General features: G+C 43.1%; 2 protein-coding genes across 13 annotated transcripts in view; one reads left to right on the top strand and one right to left on the bottom strand.

Moving 5' to 3' along the window:
- The window catches only part of MBTD1 (mbt domain containing 1), a 72175-nt gene extending 70540 nt beyond the window's left edge, over positions 1-1635 (bottom strand). For 4 of the 11 annotated variants that reach the window (XM_043584026.1, XM_043584027.1, XM_043584028.1 and 1 more), the window contains exon 1: positions 1237-1485. In XM_043584026.1, coding sequence (XP_043439961.1) covers positions 1237-1257 — 21 coding nt within the window. In that variant the 5' untranslated portion in view covers positions 1258-1485. Of the gene's footprint in view, positions 1-534; positions 599-1236; positions 1486-1521 lie in introns of those variants that run through there. The other 7 variants (XM_043584030.1, XM_043584032.1, XM_043584033.1 and 4 more) reach the window with 5 other exon arrangements.
- Positions 1636-1992: 357 nt separating this feature from the next.
- Positions 1993-19964, top strand: part of UTP18 (UTP18 small subunit processome component) — a 42151-nt gene continuing 24179 nt past the window's right edge. For both annotated transcript variants that reach the window (XM_043584040.1, XM_043584039.1), the window contains exons 1-7: positions 1993-2331; positions 4287-4399; positions 5968-6066; positions 9653-9720; positions 13602-13690; positions 15544-15669; positions 15769-15943. In XM_043584040.1, coding sequence (XP_043439975.1) covers positions 1993-2331; positions 4287-4399; positions 5968-6066; positions 9653-9720; positions 13602-13690; positions 15544-15669; positions 15769-15943 — 1009 coding nt within the window. The remainder of the gene's footprint in view (positions 2332-4286; positions 4400-5967; positions 6067-9652; positions 9721-13601; positions 13691-15543; positions 15670-15768; positions 15944-19964) is intronic.

The following is a 19964-nucleotide window of genomic DNA, read 5'->3' as shown; positions in this document are numbered from 1 at the left end:
TTCAGTACTATCCCCAAAGGCAATCTGAGGAATCCTTAGGGAGAGTGATTTAGGCAACAAGCTAATATGCTTTGAGAGAGGAGACATAGAGAATGAAGCTGAGTTTTCCAAGTACAAAAAAGATGCACTCTAGTGACAGAGAACAGCCATGAAATCCCAGACTGTAATTCCCAAGCTTCCTGTAGAAAAGTATCAACCGTCCTCAGACATGCAAGCCAGTGCATCTGAAAAATGACCCAGCAAAGTTTTCAGCTGGCCCTCACTATCTCCCAAACCCTCCTTCCTCCACTTCCCTGCTGTTCTTTCCTGGCACACAAAATATAGGCCAATGAGCGGTGGGTGGGTGAGGAGGATGTGAGAGAAAATTTGAGAAGTAAAAAAGGGAGCATCTGAACAAGGGCATGAATGAGACTGGAAGGTCTAACAGGGGCAGGCGAACAACGATACGAACGGCTGGAAAAGCGGAAGGGCTTTCCCGGGCGGCAGAGAGCGGTCAGGTTTGGGAAGGGTTTAGGCACAGGCCAGACTACCTACCACTTGTCAGAGAGGCTGCGGAGGGGACGGCTGCTTTGGGTGACCTCTAATGTCTCTTCCGACTCTGAAATGTTAGGATTCTTATTTCACAAAAGAGAACGCAACGGTCCCAGAAGCCCATCGACCTAGAACCCTTTTAAACAAGCGGCCCAGGCGGCTGCTGCCCAAAACACCACTCCCACCTCTCCCTCCCACACGTGCCCACCCCGCCCCCTTTCGCTATTTTCACCTCCACGTGCGAAATGCCTCGCGGCACTCGCCCCGGAGGGGACAGGCACCTTCCCCCGCAAAGCACCCGAATCTAGCCCCCGCCCCCGGGGCAAGTGAGGACTCCACTCTCCCACCCTGGACGGCTAAAAAAGGAAAAGTCTCAAACCCAGTCTCCCTCCCCCCACCAGCCAGGGCTGAAGGGGGAGGGGGGGCGGGACGCAGAGAAAAACTTTCTTCTAAAATTTTTCCTCCAAAGAGCGAAGGGAGCAGAGAGAACCCCGCCGAGTCCGGGGCTGAGAGGTGGGGGGAGGGGAACCCCCCGAATCGTTTAACGGCCGGTAGGGGGAGGGGGACTCTGGAGGTTGAGGGGGCGTGGGATGGAGAAGCAGGCCTGGGAGCGGGGTCAGGGAGCTGCAGGGGTTCCTGGGGTCGGGGAGCTGCAGGCGTCCCCCCCACCTGGCACACAAAGCGGCTGCCGCGCTCGGCTCTCACCAGATCCTTTGTGTTTTCCATCAGGGCCTCATGGGTAGGGGTTGTCCGTGCTCCCCGGGCCCGCGGCGCCCCCTCCCCGAGCTGGGGGCAGGCGCCTCTCCCCAGGACTACGGCGACTACAGGGGAGCCCCCGCTGGGCCCAGACCGGTGGCGGCTGCGGCAGCCCCCGGATTTCCCCCCTTTAACTCGGGTGGCCCCAGGATATCAACAACATTAGCATAGCCCTCCCTCCCCAGCGCGCCTGCGCCGTGACCCGCGCCCCGATTGGCCCACTTCCCTACATACCCTCCTCTCTCTCTCCTCCAGCGTGGGACCCTCTGCAGGCTCCGTACTCCAAGGGCTGTACCAAGACGAAGGGGTGGGAAAGGCAACCGCGGCTCGTGTGAAGTCGAGTGGTTACAGAGTCAGGAAGAAAAGTAGAAGTTTGATTCAGTCATCCCACTCTATACTCTGGCTTTCTTGTGCTCCTTTCAATCAGTTGCAGCCGCGAAGTTGTGTTGGAAAAAATTTTCCACTCCAGTCACGCCGCTTCCCCCTCCACCCGGAAGATTGGTCCTCCCGGAGGAACTCCCCTACGGGGAGGGGTTGGTGAGGGGAGTGGGCGTTACGTAGGGAGAGAGTGTCGGTCACGTGCTAGCAGGCCGCGCAGGCTCCTTCGGACCCCGCGGGGCCTCAGCGGCCGCGGAAACCGAACCGTCTCGGCGCACGCGCAGCGAGGTTCCACGTGAGCGCCTGCGTTTCTTCTCAAACCCAACGATGCCGCCGGAACGTAGAAGCCGAACGAGACCGGACCGGAGAACTGGAGTGAGGCTGGGCCGGAAGAGCCGAATGAAGCCGGACCGGAGAGCCGGAGCAGGGCCGGGCGGGCCGCCCCGAAAGGCTGCTCCTTCATCCCAGCGGAAACCGCCGGCCCGGCCGAGCACAGCGGCCGCTGCGATCGCAGTCGCGGCGGAGGAAGAGAGACGGCTCCGGCAGCAGAACCGCCTGACGCTGGAGGAGGACAAGCCGGCCGTGGAGCGGTGCCTGGAGGAGCTGGTGTTCGGCGACGTCGAGGACGACGAGGACGCGCTGCTACGGCGTCTGCAGGGCCCGCGGGTGAGGGAGGCCGCGGCGCGCGGACTGGGCGCGCTCGGGCGGGGCGCGTGGTGGGCGGTGAGCCTCCGGGGGCGGAGCCTGGGCGACCTGCGGCGCCGGGAGCGCTCAGGTCTGCGGGCGCCCGAGAAGGCGGGCGCCGATGGGTGCCAGACTGGAAGTCTCAGCTGGGCGGGGACATCGCCTTTCTCCGCCCCCGGGGCAGCCCTTGCACCTAGTATCCAGCAGGCGCTCTACACGTACGCTGAGCGAACTGCAGGCGCGAGCTTTTTTCGCGGCTCAGCCCCACCTCCTCTCCCCCAAATCATTGTTTCTTTCCTCGTCGTGCGATCCCCTGCCTCAGTACCTTGCAGTGATTTGGGAGTTGTGGAATCAGAATTCGTGGGCCCGGGCCTGGGAATGTGCGTTTTAACAGCTTCCCGAGTGATTGACTAGCCAAGTTTTGAGAATGATCGTGTATTTGCCTGTTAGGTCGTTGTTAGCCCTTTGGGGACCACGTACTTTTCCTGGCAGTGAAAATCTTGCATTCTTTTCATCATCCCTTTTCCTTTTGCACACTTTTTTATTAGTTTTTTTTTTTTTGCACACTTGTAATCATCCCTTTTATGCTATAACTTTTTTTTTTTTTGAGACAAGGAGAGTTCCAGAAATTGTTCTAGTCAGTGGAGGAGACACAGCAACGGACAAAACCTGACAAAAATCCCTGCTGTCTTGGAGCATCTGTACTAGAAGAAGATAAAATGCAAACATGTTAGGGACATGTGTTGAAGAGAAAAAAAATGAAAGTATTAGGGAAAGGAAGATGAGTGTGTGTGGAGAGCTGTGAAATTTTACGTAGGATGGCCCAGCAAAGCCTCACAGAATACTCAGTTTGGGAAATGAATGCAGACCTACTCAGTGGCCAGTGTCAATTGATTGCCAGAATCTCCTTTGGGTGCTTATGAGAGAAGCTGCAGAAAACTAGTTGGGAAGTAGAGAACTGCTACTGGACAAATGCTGGCGGGTGGGACAGTTTTATAGTCCAGAAAAGGGACATTATGTGCGAGGTGGGATTTGTTGAGCTTTGAAGGATCATAGGCTGGTAATAGACCAGGGAGAAATCAAGTGGACATGTCTAATATGGTCTTTGGAAAAGCTCAAGCTCATTTCTGGGAGCATTCTATGGTCTAGATTTAGATTTGATAGTTGAGTGTAAGTTTTCTTTTTTTTTTTTTAAATAAGCTAGCATGGGGGTGCCTGGGTGGCGCAGTCGGTTAAGCGTCCGACTTCAGCCAGGTCACGATCTCGCGGTCAGTGGGTTCGAGCCCCGCGCCAGGCTCTGTGCTGACAGCTCAGAGCCTGGAGCCTGTTTCGGATTCTGTGTCTCCCTCTCTCTCTGCCCCTCCCCCGTTCATGCTCTGTCTCTCTCTGTCCCAAAAATAAATAAACGTTGAAAAAAAAAATTAAAAAAAAAATAAGCTAGCATGAGCAGGGGAGAGGCAGAGAGGGAGAGAGAGAATCCCAAACAGGCTCAGTGCGGTCAGCATGGAGCCGGACATTGGGCTCCATCCCACAAACGCTGAGCTCATGACCTGAACTGATATCAAGAGTTGGACACTTACCCAACGGAGCCACCCAGGCACCCCTCAATCACGTTGTTTTTGATGCTAGTCTGTCTCTCATCCCGTGATTTCTGTAGTTCCCGGATTTTTCCTGCTCCGTTCCTCACCTGTCAACTTACCTTTTGTTGTTCTTGTCTTACTTGATCTTTCCTTTCAGCATGTCCGCGTGCTCTCATCCTACCTGCCCGTCCATCTTATGGTGCCGTTCTCTAATCTCTGCTTTTATGTTCTGTCTCTAGCATTTGCTTTGGTAGCATTGTCCCATTATTTCATCAGAGGGCCTACGAAGCATGCTTACAAGACATCTAACTAGTCTGCTGAAAAACTCGTGTTTGAAGGCAATTTTGTCATCTCTAGGTTCAAGTACAGGAAGACTCCTGTGACTCCGAAGTGGAGAATGAAGCAAAAGATAATTTTCTATTTCAAAAGAAGCCAGTTTGGGTGGATGAAGAGGATGAAGATGATGAAATGTAGGTTGCTGAGTTTTTCTTCCAGAATTCCTCTGTGTACTTTAAAAATTATTTTGCAAGTTTTAAAGTTTTCTTTTTTTTTAATTTTTTTTTTTTTTTTTTTTTTTTTTTTACCATTTATTTATTTTTGAGACAGAGAGAGACAGAGCATGAATGGGGGTGGGGGGGTCAGAGAGAGAGGGAGACACAGAATCTGAAGCAGGCTCCAGGCTCCAAGCTGTCAGCACAGAGCCCGACGAGGGGCTCGAACTCACAAACCGTGAGATCATGGCCTGAGCCGAAGTCAGATGCTTAACTGACTGAGCCACCCAGGCGCCCCTTAAAGTTTTCTTTACAAGTTGGTGATTATGTGAAGATTTGAAAAATACTGTAAAGCAGAGAAAAGAAAAAGGTCATTCATGATCCCACAAGCAAGGGAGAACCAGTTAACACACTGGCATTCTTTCCTGCTCTCTTCTCCTGTGTGCCATATGGAATAGCAAAGAAAGCACGGTGTTCGGTGTCATGTTTGAGTTTTCCTTTTTATTTGGCCACTTCCTAACTGACCAAGGGCAAGTTTGGAACTGCCTTTTCTCTTTTGAATGGAGGTAACAATAGTAACAATATCAGAAGGCTTTTGAGAATAAATAAAACAGTATATGTGAAGCTCTTAGCGCAATGCCTGAAACGAAAGGCTAGGGACAAAGCACACAAAATATCTACTTTAATAAGTGAGAATGTCTTGTCTTGCGAGCATTTCTCCCCACTTAGGAGTAAAAGCTTTGTAAACATTTTAAAATGGATAAAATACAGTCCATTTTGTGAACTAATTGTAATTTATCAAAGTATTGTTGGACAGATAGGTTTTCTTATTTTTTCCTTAAATTCATAGTGAGACAGATATTTTTCTGTATAAATCTTTTTCCAGTTTCTAATTATTGAAGAAAGATTTTTTTTTTTTTTTTTAACGTTTATTCATTTTTGAGACAGGGAGAGACAGAGCATGAACGGGGGAGGGTCAGAGAGAGAGGGAGACACAGAATCTGAAACAGGCTCCAGGCTCTGAGCCATCAGCCCAGAGCCCGACGCGGGGCTCGAACTCACGGACCGCGAGATCGTGACCTGGCTGAAGTCGGACGCTTAACCGACTGCGCCACCCAGGCGCCCCGAAGAAAGATTTTTTTGAGGTAGGATTACTTAAAGAGCCTAGGCACGAGTATGGGTCTTGATAAATACTGCCAGATTGACTGTGAGGTTCTACCAACATACCTTCCCATTGAAAGGTGTCCATTGCACTCCATTCTTATAACCAATGCTTATCTTTTTTTCAGACTTTGTCAGTTTAATTGGGTGGGAAATATCTACTTAATCTGTGTTGAGAAAACATTTTTGTCATTAATCATTGGTATTTTTTCAGAGCGTTTTCTATTACGTGTATTTATTTTTTTAAAAAATAAACGTGTATGTGATGTTCCACACCTTACAAATGTTTGTATTTGGTTAAATGTGTTTTCAAATTATTAAAGGCAACAACTAGTTAAGACAAATCCTTAAACATCATTTAAAGTATACTATTTTGTTTTTTATAGGGTTGACATGAAGAACAATCGGTTTCGGAAAGATATGATGAAAAATGCCAGTGAAAGTAAACTTTCAAAAGACAAACTTCAAAAGAGACTTAAGGAAGAGTAAGTGTCCTTTTCCACGTGATTTACCAAGCTGTGTTTATAATCAGTGGTTTATTTGGATTCCCTGAGTCTTTGGCTCTCACAGCTTCTTGGGTAGTGAGATTTCCTTTTTTTTTTTTGGTTAGATTTCCATTTTGAAGATAGTAAGAGCACTGCTGTTGGAAGAAATGATTAAGTTTTAGTATTTTTATTTTTTTAAGTAGGCTCCACCCAGCGTGGAACCCAACACAGGGCTTGAACTAATGACCCTTAGATCAAGACCTGAGCTAAGATCAGGAGTCGGACACTTAACCGACTAAGCCACCCAGGTGCCCCAAGTGTTAGTTTTTTGGAGGGAGAGGGATTACAAGTACAAAAAAATTTTGGAAGAATTTTGTAATCCCACTACCCACTTATAAGCAGTGATAATATTGCTTACTTGCTTGTTCATTTCTATATGGTAAACTAAACTTCTAGGCTTTTAGTTGATCACAGCTGGGAAATATACATATATTTTACATTTTATTTATTTTTGAGAGAGAGAGAGAGAGAGACAGAGCACAGTGGGGGAGGGGCAGAGAGAGGGAGACACAGAAGCCGAAGCAGGCTCCAGGCTCTGAGCTGTCAGCGCAGAGCCTGATGGGGGCTCAAACTCACAAACTGAGATCATAACCTGAGCTGAAGTTGGACGCTTAACTGACTGAGCCACCCACCCAGGTGCCCCAAATATACATATATTTTAAAATAATGATTTCATCTTGATTCTTCCAATTCCAACTTACAGATCTTCAAAAATATTTGAAAAATGAAAAATTTTTAGGGGTACCTGGCTGGGTCAGTCGGTAGAGCATGTGACTTTTGATCTCAGGGTCATGACTTCAAGCCCCACTTTGGGTGTAGAGCCTACTTTTAAACAAATAAATAAATTAAAATGAAAATTTTTATTTGTATTGACGACTTTTTTTTATATATTCATATAGGTTCATTGTATTACTCGTTTTTTTAAAGTAGGTTTGTTGTATAATTTACATAAAGCGAAATTCATCGTTTTAAAGTATCTTTATGAATTTTGTTAAACACATATGGTAATGTAAATACCACAACTAAGAGGGGAATCAAGATACAGAATATGGCCATCACCCCAGAAAGTTATCTTATATCTCTTTGTAGTCAACCCTCTCTCAACTTTTTTTTTTTTTTAGAGGGAGAGAGTAAACAAGGGAGAGGGACAGAGAGAGAGAGAGAGAGAGAGAGAGAGAACCTTAAGGAGGACGGAAAGAGAGCATTGTAGGAACGCTCCACACTGAGGGTGGAGCCTGAAGGAGAGCTAGATCCCACGATCCTGGTATCATGACCTGCGCTGAAATTGAGTCAGTTGCTCATCTGACTGAGCCACCCAGACACCACTCTCCTCAACTTTTAATTCTCTAGCCCCTGACAATCACTGATCTGTTTTCTGTTCTTACAGATTTGCCTTTTCCAAAATGTCACATAAGTGAAATCATACAGTAGATCGTCTTTTGAGTCTGTTAAATTTATTTAGTAACTCTATTTTAAATATTACATTTTTCAGCTTTCGAGAAGGTCTTTTCAGCTTGAGACCTTTTGTTCTGGTTTGTTCCTACTTTCCCTTTTGTTATGTTTGTAATTCCTTTAAATACTTAAATATATTTGTATTGGCTATTTCAAAGTCTCGTATGCTAATTCTGTCACCGCTGTCATTTCTGTGTCTTCCTATTGACTGATTTTTTTTCTGGTCATGGTTCATGCTTTTCTGCTTCTCTGCGTGTTTAGAAATTTTGATTGGATTTTTGGCAGTGTGAATGTTGGTCAGTGTCTGGGTTTTGGATTTTACTTTTAATGATTATTGAATGAGTATTTATTTTGAGGAGAGAGAGGGAGAGAAAGAGAGTGAGTGAGCAGGAGAGGGGCAGAGAGAGAGGGAGAGAGAGAATCTTAAATAGGCTCCGTGCAATCAGCACAGAACCCGATGAACTGTTAAGATCATGAGCTGAGCTGAAATCAAGAGTCAGACGCTTAACCAACTAAGCCACCCAGCGCCCCATATTTTTTTATGTTTTTATTTTCATTTTTTTATTTTTACTTAAAATTTTTTTTAATGTGTATTTATTATTGAGAGACAGATGCAGAGTGTGAGCAGGGGAGGGGTAGAGAGAGGGGGAGACAGAACATGAGGTAGGCTCCAGGCTCTGAGCTGTCAGCACAGAACCTGACGCAGGGCTCGAAGTCACAAACTGCAAGATCCTGACCTGAGCCGAAGTTGGTCACTTAACCAACTGAGCCACCCAGGCACCCCCATATTTTTTTATGTTTTTAAAGTATTTAAGTAATCTCTACACCTAATGGGGGACTCAAACTCACCACCCCACGTTCACAGTTGCATGCTCTACTGACTTAGTGAGCCAGGCGCCCTGAGTGAGTGCTTTTAATGGGTTTGTCTTGGTGGACAATTAATTGGCTTGGAGATCAGTTTGATCCTTTCAAGGTTTTTTTTTAGCTTGCTTGTAGAGTAGCATTTATTCTAGGCTGGTTTAGCTCCATTTTTAAGGTATGACCTCTCTGCCATCTCTACTGAATGCCCTGAATTTTCAATAAGGACCTTCCCTTGATGGGTTGGAACTCAAGTGTCTCATCTCTGGTGTTGTGCAACTTACAGCTCCGTGGTAGTTCTTTGCCTGACCTCATGGAGTTTCATCCTGTGAATGTGCAGCTTATTATTCAGCAAAAATATCTGTGGACCCCTGTGCAGATTTTTGGAGCTCTTTTTTTTCTTCTGTCCACTGCCCCTCAAATTCCAATTTTCTTAGCTCCTCTTAAGTCTGACTTTTTGTCATTGGTTCTGTGCCAGGGTCTCACAAAATTGTCTTCAGGGTAAAATTCCTGGGATAGAAGTGCTCACCTTGTTATTTCCTTCCTCCCAGGGATCACAATCCTTTGTTGCCTGTTGTCCAATCGGAAAACAGTTTCATATATTTTGTCTAGTTTTTTAGTTTATGGCCAGTAGGCTGAGTTTGGTGGCCTTGTCTATATTTCTGCATTAAACAATTAGAATGATTCTCTGCACTCTTCCCAAAACCAGCCCTTTAGAATATGCTTCTCATGCTTCTCTTTAAACTTACTTTTTCCAGAGTGAAATGCTCCAGTTTTATTCAAAGGATATGTTGATTGTGTTTTGTATGTTCTTACCAACCTGGTCATTTTCTTTCAGATGTGTTTTATCAAGTACTCTATTACTGTAGCATTGGTTTGTAATCACAAAGAGCTTTTACTTTGTCCCAAGATCTGAGATGCATTGATATGAGCAAGTGAGCAACCATGTAACTAGATGAAAGTAACTAATAAATATTTATCCAGGTGTCCTATATCTGAGAGTAGTTTATATGGTTAGGGAGGTTTATGAAAGTTTCCTGAATAAGTAAGTTGGGACTACTCTGTGTGAGTTGCCCTTTTGTTCTTAAAGATAATTTCCTTGGCAGAGATTCTATACATGCTCTAACGGGTGAGCTAATGTATACCATTTAAATGTCTCAAGCTCTGTGAACATTTATTAGTTGCCACAGAATTTCATTTTTGTGTTTTTGCTTAGATTCCAGCATGCCATGGGAGGAGTACCTGCCTGGGCAGAGACTAAGAAGCGGAAAACCTCTTCAGATGGTGAGTATTGATATTTCTGTTTAAGTTAGTAAATAAGTCTCTGTTCCTGTTTTGTGATTTGAGCTTTCTCATGAGGCTCGTTAAAACCTGGTGTTTCAAATATATATATTTTTTTCCCTGAAATGTCTGGTTTCGAAGTCTGCCATTTCTCTGAGGGAAGCCTTTTCACAATAGCGTAAGACTCATTTTATCATGTGTTCTCTATAGTATGGGCAGTAACTGATGAATTTTATGTTTCATTTTCAACAGAACTGTATTGCATTATGGGATTAAGGAAAGATGACTGTTATTCTTCATTCAGAGCCCCTTCTGAAGACATTGGCAGCTAATCTAGCTTTCTACTAGGAAATGGGATATCTAGGGAGCACATGTCAGGTCAGGCCCAGATGATTAGTCACTTTGTAAAAACCTATTTTTCAACTCCTGGTTTTAAGTTTGGTTTGAACCATAATTGCTCTCTCCTTTTTAGATCCTTGAGTTTAGAGATTATAAATATGGATGGCTTACCAAGATTTGATTTGTGTGCTTGGAGTTACACATTTTAGTCTTGGAATTGACTTTGGAAATCCTTTAGGGAGTCCAGAGTATATTCTCCCTCATAACGTAGGAGCTCTTTCCTTAGCATCCTTGATTTCTGATGAGCTTTTGTTCGATTGCCATCACCTCCCCCCCCACATCCTCCCCACCCCCTGCATCCAGTCCTAATGATACTCCAGTACAGGGAGCCCATATAAAGAGCCAGCTTTCTGTAATTCTGTTAGAAAACTCAATCTGTTATTAAGTCAGAATTTACCTTCTGATTTCCAGCCAGATACTTTTAGAGGTTGAAGGAATCTTAGTGATACAGCCTGATTTTATCCACAATGAGAATCTTCTCTACGGCATCTGTTAGATGGTAATTTAGTCTCTGCCTAAACATGTCAGATAATGTACTCTTTATTGGACTGTTTTTTCCTCTTTAAGAACTAACTGTTAGAATTTTTTCCAGTTTTGGGGGACCTGGGTGGCTCATTTGGTGGAGTGTCCGACTCTTGATTTCAGCTCAGGTCATGATCTCATGGTTTGTCATTTCAAGCCCTGAGTTGGGGTCTGTGCTGACACCACAGAGCCTGCATGAGATTCTCTCTCTTCCTCTCTCTGCATCCCCCTCCCCCCCCCCCCCCCCCTCCCTGGGAACATGCTCTCTCTCAAGATAAATACTTAAATTTTTTTTTCCTTGGTGCCTGGGTTGCTCAGTCAGTTAAGCATCCAACTTTGGCTCAGGTCATGATCTCACAGTTCATAGGTTCGAGCCCCCCATTGGGCTCTGTGTGAACAGCTCAGAGCATGGAGCCTGCTTCAGATTCTGTGTCTCCCTCTCTGTCTGCCCCTCCCCCATTCATGCTCGCTCTCACTCTCCCTCTCTCTCTTTCTCTCAAAACTAGAACAGTAAAAAAATTTTTTTTTAAATAATAAAATTTTTGCCCCAATTTTGAAATTTACCTCCTTATACTCTGTAGTTCTACTCTTTAAAAGTGTACAGTTTAAAAAACTTAGAAATAAAAGTATGCAGTGTTTCTTATCTCTACTTAATGTAAAACTGTTGTTATTGGAGAAATGTATTTTCAAGTTTGCTTTTTAACAAGTTTCACATCTCTTATCTTTTAACCTTTTTTTGCATTGAATGATTTCTACACCCTTGGTCACCAGTTTGCCCTTCTAGATGAAATGTAATTTTATTATCCATTTTAGAATGCTGCATTCATAGAATATTTTAGATAAGGTTATGCTAGCTGTTGAAACAGAAAACCTCCCAGATCTCAGGAGATTAATCCACTGGAAATTTTTTTCTCATGCATGTAAAATGCAGAGGTGAGAAGGGGATAGTGTCCTTTAGGGACCCAAGAGGTTCTGTCAACTACACGCTGGGTTTTTCAAAGTTGCCCAAGAGGTTGACATCCAGGCATCTTACAGGGGAAGAGTGAGCAGCTCATCCCAAAGAGATTTTTATTGGCCTGTTTTGGAAGAGGTACATGATACCTTGAATTAGATTTAATTGGCCAGAGCTCAGTCATATTGCCATACTAAGTGGAAATGTAATTTGTCTTTATGCCCATTAAAAAAAAAAAAAAAAAAAAAAAAAAGGGTAAGGTCAGCAATTAGCCAGTCTGCTACCATCTGGGATATCCCAGCCTTATACCTTTCCTTTATAGATGAGGGGAGGGAGGTTCAAAGAGGTAACAGTGACTTGTCCAAGGTATACTTCTTACTGGCACCGTGATGACTAGACCCCATCATCATGGTTGTCCCAACACGTTATTTTTATTGCTAAATACTACATTGGTTGTCTTTAAAAGAGTAGTACTCTTCTCTTTAAACATAATTACAATGTTATTGTCATAGACTTTCAAAATTTAGCAACAGTAATTCCTTGATACTATGGATTGTTTTATTGTTGCTGTTTTGTTTGTTTATTTCCTCCCCCCACCCCCCAGATCATTGTAGCTTGCTTTGTATCCTGCTTGGTCTTCACCATGCTTTTGAATCTGGCCTGATGTCGTTTTTTGTTAAGTTTTGGAAATTCTTCTCGACTGCCTTTTCAAACATTGTTTCTGTTCCAGTCTTCCTTTTCTTCTAGGATACCAATTACATGTATATTAAATGTTTTTATTTTTTTAAACATGTTGTGTCATTTTTCCCCCCCTGCATTTTCTGTCCTTTTTGCTTTCTGTACCTTAGTCTGGATATTTTTTTCTGATCTGTTTTCTAGACCACTGATTGTCCCTCCATCTAATTTTTATATATTGTTAAAAACGACCACTGGGATCTTAATTTTAACTACTGTATATTTTAGTTCTAGAGTTTGCATTTGGTTCTTTTTTTAATAGTCCATTTCTCTGGTTCAAGTCTGAATATTGTCTTTCATTGTTTTTGAACATACTAAACATATTCCTTTAGAAGTTTGTGTCTGAAAATCTGTTCTCTAGATCTCCTATGGAGACTATCTGTTATTCCTTAGGTTTTCCTTCAAGTTACTTTATGTTGTCATTATTGACCTAGTTGTATCTCATTGAGTGTTGACACTGTGTGTGAAAGAATACTGTTGTTTAATAAGAGGACGAAGATATCTTTCTCCAGAGAATTCGTATGTTTGTTTCTGGGTAGAGGCTGGGTAAGGGGCACTAGCAGTCCCAAGCATCTCCAGTGAGAGATTGTAAGGATTCAAAGCTGGGTTTCAGTTTATGGAGGATTTTATTATGATTCTTTCATTTCACCCTTGATCCTTGGTGTATGTAGCCTTTTATGGCCCCGTGCTGAAGCCTGGTGGTTTATTAGACTCCCTTCAGAACCTCAGAGGGCTTTTAGTGCTGGTTTTTGCCCTCATCCCCATGAGTGTTTTGGAACTATTGCCCAGCTTCTTGGCTCTCTTTGCTAGAATCATCAGGAAAAAATCAGCCCTGTTAGGTCTCTTTGAAGTTCTGATACACAATTTGCTGACCTTGATCTCTCCTACAACTAAAAGTGTTAATCTTTTTTCATGTGAATTAAGCTAGATCTGCTGTCTACCTTATTGCCAATTTGGCTGTAATTGTGAATTGTCCTTTTTAAATTGAATACTGACTTTTATTTTTTTTCCATCCTGTTTTAGTCACTGTCTGTGAATGTGTACCTTTCATTCCAGAGTCAGGCTTTTATTTTAACCATATAATTGAATTCTCTGTCATCTCCCCACCCTCAAATTTATTTTGCTGTTTTACTTTTACTAATTGCAGCTTAAATAAAGGGATTGAGATTGGAGGCTGGAGTGGGGGGGAATTGAAGTTTGGAATGCAGATGTTTGTGGAAGGTACTGGCCATCTCATTGATTTTAAAGATCAGCCTTGTGGGTTTGTTTGACTTAGATGAAAGTGAAGAGGATGAAGATGATTTGTTGCAAAGGACTGGGAATTTCATATCCACATCAACCTCTCTTCCTAAAGGAATCTTAAAGGTGAGAGTTGGTGAAGTTGGGTCTCTCCCGCCCAGTGTGCTTCCTGTTACAAATGTATGGATTTGTGTTATCTGTGGGATTAAATGTGTTGCTGTTATTTATTTTGCAGAAATGGTCAAGAAGATCAAATTATATCCCCAGGGATCTTTTGAAAGTTGTGTTTGATTTCTCCTTTTGGGTTTCTCTTCATTTCCACGGGCACTAGCTTGGTTCCTGCCCTGTCCTCTCTTGCTTCGTGACTGGTTTCCCACTTCACTTTATTCTCCCTTTAGTAGGAGCCAGGGGGGTCTTCAAAAAATGAAACCTCAGTCTTCTCACTTTTCCTTGCTTTTTGAAAACTTCTGAGTTCTTTGTCACAGTCTACACTGCCCTTCATAATCTCGCATCTGCCTACGTCTGAAACTTCATGTTAGAAGTTTTCCCCTTATTTCCTACCCAAGTTCCCTAGGCCTTCTTTCTGTTTCTTGAACATACCAAATGCTTTCTTGCCTCACACCTTCACTCTTCCTCCTGAGTGTCTGTTCTTTAAATACTGCTGGTGGCCAATCGATTTGTACCTTCCTCGTTAGATGACACATCCTTCCTGGCTAGCTTGTCTGAAGTGGTCTATGTTAATTACTTTCCAACTCATCACTGTATCTAACTTGTTCATTGCAGTAACGACGTGCCTACCCAACACAGTGCTTAAGTTAAGTGTCTGTTAAATGACCAGATCCGTCTCTGCCATAGGTATTTTTCCCCATTATAAAATGGTGGCATGCTTTAGTTGGGGGAGGGAACCCTATTATGGCAAATCACTAGGAGACAGAGATTGTGTTTCCCCCCACCTTGTGAAGACAATTCATTCAGCTCTTCATATGGTAAACTTACCTCCACTGAAAATGCAGTTACACAAAAATCTAACTTCATTTGTTACAAACAAAACATCCATATAGTAATCGCTTTATTTTTTTGTATAATTGAGTTTTTAAAAAAATGTTTAATTATTTTGAGAGCGAGCAAGCAGGGGAGGGGCAGAGAGAGGGAGGGAGAGAATCCCAAGCTGACAGCACAGAGATTGATGTGGGGCTTGAACTTAGGAATCGTGAGATCATGACCTGAGATGAATTCAAGAGTCAGACGCTTAACCGACTGAGTCACTCAGGTGCCCCAGGATCATCACTGCTTTAAACTAGTAACCCTGTTGGGGTGCCTGGGTGGCTCAGTCGGTTAAGCGTCCGACTTCAGCTCAGGTCATGATCTCACAGTTCATGAGTTCAAGCCCCGTATCGGGCTCTGTGCTGACAGCTCAGAGCCTGGAGCCTGCTTTGGATTCTGTGTCTCCCTCTCTGCTCCTGTCCTGCTCACGCTGTGTCTCTCAAAAAGTGGATAAATGTTAAAAAAAAAAAAAAAAAAGTTTAAACTAGCAACCATGTATGCTGAGAGGAGAACATAAGCTGTCCATGCCAACTATAGAACCATGGGGATGATTACATAGTGCCTCTTATTTTGTGCCATGATGGCAAAGACGCTAGAGTAACGTTAGACGTTACTCTAGTAGACGCTAGAGTTTTAAGTAAAATACCCCTGGAAGTCAAAGTCTCCTAACCTTTATGGGTATATCATGAGGAAATGACTGTATCCTGGTGCTCTAAGACCATAACGATTTTATCCCCTCACTTGAAAGATGGTAAAAATGGATCATTGCATAGTAGAATGACTTGCTAGTTGGTAGGGCTGGGGTCTTCTGGTTACCGTTCCGGTGCACTTTGTTCTATGTTATAAGCTATGTTACTGTGTTTTTCTTCCATGCTTTGAAGAAGGTAATGTCACCCCATTTGAACTGATAAAATTCCAGCTTTATTTTTCCCCAGATAAAGAATTGTCAACATGCTAACGCAGAACGTCCTACTACAGCCAGGATTTCGTCTGTGCAATTCCATCCTCGTGCGCAGGTTGTGATGGTTGCTGCTCTAGATAATGCCATATCGCTGTTTCAGGTATGCATTTTTACGTGAAAAACTTGTAGTGAGACGTATTGACTCCCAGGATACAGTCTGTGGAAATAACCAAAAGGAATGTTTTGCATTTCCTTGTAGGTTGATGGAAAAACAAATCCTAAAATCCAGAGCATCTATTTGGAAAAGTTTCCAATCTATAAGGCTTGTTTTAGTGCTAATGGAGAAGAGGTTTTAGCCACGAGTATCCACAGCAAGGTTCTTTATGTTTATGATATGCTGGCTGGAAAGTTAATTCCTGTGCATCAAGTGAGAGGTAAGGTTTCTATTGAACAGGCAGCCGGTCACACACCTTCCCTGCCAGCCCACGACTGAGTTCACTTAACAGAATTTACAACCACTTCTTTCCCATAGGATTCTTAAAAAGAGTGCCATTAGTTTGGTATTTGGGAAATGTTATTGTGTTGAGATGATACATTTGAATGAAAATAGGGAACTTTTTATTGAGCACTTACAGGAAAATCATAATTTGGAAACATATGTCCCCCAGACTAGAAAAGCAGTTGCAAATACTTGGCTCTAAAATTAGCAATTTATGCAGCTGAAAAAGCCTGGGAGCTAGAAAACCTGAGTTCCACGTCCTCAGATAAACTTTCTCCTCTCTGGTAGTCAGGAAATTTGGATACTCTTCTTGTTCTTCCAGTGTCTGTAATAGATTTTTGGTTTACGTTTAAAAGAAATAAAGCACTATTTTTGGAGGTTGTGATATATTTTAAAGACTATTTAAAAAATCTTGTAGGTGAAAATTTATCTTCCTCTGCCTTACCCATTCTTCCCCTGCATGCCCCGACCCACATCACCACAAAATGCAGTGACGCAGTCATGAACCCTCTGTGAACTTTGGTTTCCCTCGTAGTGAGGTTGGCTGCATTAGCATTTTAAGTCTTGAGAGGTGGTGTGAACAGCGCTGTGGCCCCATGACCATCTCCTTGTTAGACTGCGTGTATGTTTGGGGCTGGAAAGGACCGGGGTGGCTCTGTGTAGTCTTTTTTCTACTAATGGTTCCAAGTGAACAAGGCCAGCTTTAGAAACATTTATGGTGTTTGTGTTCAGTGTTCCCAGTCTTCTGTTTCCTAAGTTTCCAGACACCTTCAGTGGATTCTTAGTTTAAGAATGCTTTAAACCAGTGGTTCTCAGACATTAATGTGCATATGAATTACCTGGGGATCTGGTTAAAGTGCAGATTGTGGTTCTGTGGGTCTGAGGTGGGCCTGATTCTGCATCACTCACAAGCTCTTAGTTGATGGTGCTGGTGCTGGTCCATGGACCTCACTTTGAGTTGAAAAGCCTTAAATAGTCCCCCCATGTTGTAGCAGAAAACAACACGTAGTGTTAGTGTTTTTACTTATTATTCCACTTATGAAAAGGAGTGGGCTTTTGTCCATCCTTGCCTTGCATCTTCTTGGGAAAAGCAAGCCCAGGGTTGGCCCACATGCAGTTAGTGATGGTTACTGTGGATCTGCTGGTGCACAGGAGTGTGGATCTGACCACTAACTTTCTTCTAAGACGTGGCATTTATCTTTTGCTCTCAATATTTCCCCTCCTCTTTCCTCAGTAAGCATAACTTGGCGCATTAATGGTGATAATGATAAATTAAACTTTTTTTTTTTTTTTTTTTGGTGGGGTTGGTTGTTGAACACTGTTTTCAGTCTATTACTATAAAACTGTAAATAACTCAAGAAACTAAGGACACTAGAATTAGAAAAATCGCTGACTGGTTAGAATGTGCAAACTTATGCACCTCAGAACTCTTTCATTGTCTTTTTTTTTATTATCTTTTTAATGTTTATTTTTGAGAGAGACAGAGCGTGAGCAGGGGAGGGGCAGAGAGGGAGGGAGACACAGAATCCGAAGCAGGCTCCAGGCTCCAAGCCATCAGCACAGAGCCCAACGTGGGGCTTAGACTCACAAGCTGTGAATCATGCCCTGAGCCAAAGTTGGTCGCTTAACCGACTGAGCCACCCAGGCACACCAAACTCATTCACTGTCTTAAATGCAAGCTTGAAAAATGAAGAATGCAGAATTGGTGCATTCTGAAGAATTTTGAATTGATAGTTCCATTAACCGATGGGGTTCATAATGTCGGGTCCACGGACTCTCAAAATTCTGATAGAATTCAGGGGTATGTAAAATCAGATGGGAAAAACATTACGTCTTTATTTTCACTAACCTATAACTGAAGTTTAGCATTTCCTTCGGTTATGAAAGTTTTGAACAACTGTTATTTTGAGAGGGGGAATCATACGCTTCACGAGACTGACACACAAAAATTTTGAGAACCCCAGATTACTAGTTCAGATTCCAGAAACCGTTTCTGTTGAGTCATTTATAAGGGTAATTCTTACGAGAGATATCTTGTTCCAGGTAAACGCATAAGGAATTTGACGATTTGGGAATTAAATTAGTTGGTCAGGCAGCCATTTTGATTCTTTCTTTGAAATAGAGGGTCCTAAATATTGAAAGATACTTTTTAAAAAATTTTTTATTTTATTTTTTGTTCTTATTTTATTTATTTTAAAGAACTTTATTTATTTTTTTCAACGTTTATTTATTTTTGGGACAGAGAGAGACAGAGCATGAACGGGGGAGGGGCAGAGAGAGAGGGAGACACAGAATTGGAAACAGGCTCCAGGCTCTGAGCCATCAGCCCAGAGCCTGACGCGGGGCTCGAACTCACGGACTGCAAGATCGTGACCTGGCTGAAGTCGGACGCTTCACCGACTGCGCCACCCAGGCGCCCCGTGTTTTGTTCTTATTTTAATTCCAGTTAACATACTGTGTTATATTAGTTTCAGGTGTACAATACAGTGATTCAGCAGTTTGATACATCACCCTGTCCTCATCACAGGTGCACGTCTTAATCCCCATCACCTATATCACTCCCTCCCCTCCCCTCTGGTATCCTTCAGTTTGTTCAAAAGAGATAATTTTTTATAAGCTCCTAAATTAGCACCTGCCACATGGTAAATGCTCAGTGGTAACTGCTGCCATTGTTTGGAGCAGCATATCATTTATCTGATGACAGATCACAGCGAAGTCCACTTTCCATCCTATGGAATTTGGCACTATTATAATTAAATTGGCCTTTCCTTTTCTTATCAGTTGCTTATTAGGTGACCTAAAAATCTCATTCACAGATCTATAAAAAGATTTATATCTGACACCTTTAAAGCGTTGTATCTTCTTTCTCAAGGCCATGTTATAAATTTTATCTGGTTTCTGTTTTGGAAGGTTCACCGTTTGTAAGAAGCAATTGCAGTATTGATATTAGCATTTATTATCACTTTTTTTGTGGTTAAAATTAAAGTACTGTATACATATAGCTAGTATACTGCAAGTTTTGGATGAAAATATAGTTGTGTTTCTTATTTTTCCAATTAATTGCTAAAGCAGCTACCTATCCTTATTTGTTCTAAGTCCAGTATTTCCTTCTGGAAGACACTCCCCTCTCCTGAATTCCCTCAAAACAGCAAGCTTACTCAGGCTAAATGCATAAGATCTTCTAGCCACCTATGTAATGAGCCCGCTGGCACTTTGCCACCCTGGGTTTCTCTGCACAGTATGAGGGAACTTTGTTCCCTGTTGCTCTGATGATACATGTGCAGTCCATATCCTTCCATGGTCTGGTGGCCCTCAGCTGTAGGCTTTTTAGTTTTCTCTTGCATTTCTTCTGCCCAGTTTTGTGTCAGTAGGATTGGGTCTGGGGGGGAAAGGGTTCCACCTGCAGCCTCACACTGTGCTAGAATCAGCCTCCCTCCCTGTTTCATCATGTAATGGTATTTTCCTTCTGTTTAGAGCTGTTTTCTGTCTACGGTAGTCAGAACCTAAAGTTTGCCCAGATTTGGGGATGAAATGACCCTAGGTAGGAATAGGTTCATAGTTAAGAAGACTGGTCATCCCTAGCAGGAGTAACTCCAGTAATTGGAAATATGTGTCTGGATTGATTTCCATCAAGGAATATAGGGTATAGTCTGTGGAGGCAGGATTAGAGTAGGAGGCCCAGTTTGTAGGATTGTAAACCATCTGGATAAAGACTGTTAAAAGGGTAGAAGTAGCCTGTGGGAGCTTGCTAAACCAGCATTTTCTGGTAGGGGAACAAGGGTCTTCACTAGGTTTTTCTAAATTTATTTATTTTGATTAATGTTTTAATTTAGCAACTTTAAAACATGTTTTTCATTTTATTTTATTTATTTTTGAGAGAGACAAAGTATGAGCTGGGGAGGTGCAGAGAGAGAGGGAGACACAGAATCCGAAGCAGGCTCCAGGCTCTGATGCCG

Source organism: Prionailurus bengalensis, chromosome E1 (genome assembly GCF_016509475.1).
Source record: "Prionailurus bengalensis isolate Pbe53 chromosome E1, Fcat_Pben_1.1_paternal_pri, whole genome shotgun sequence".
Classification (NCBI taxonomy): domain Eukaryota; kingdom Metazoa; phylum Chordata; class Mammalia; order Carnivora; family Felidae; genus Prionailurus; species Prionailurus bengalensis.
This window is presented reverse-complemented; position numbering and strand designations above follow the sequence as displayed.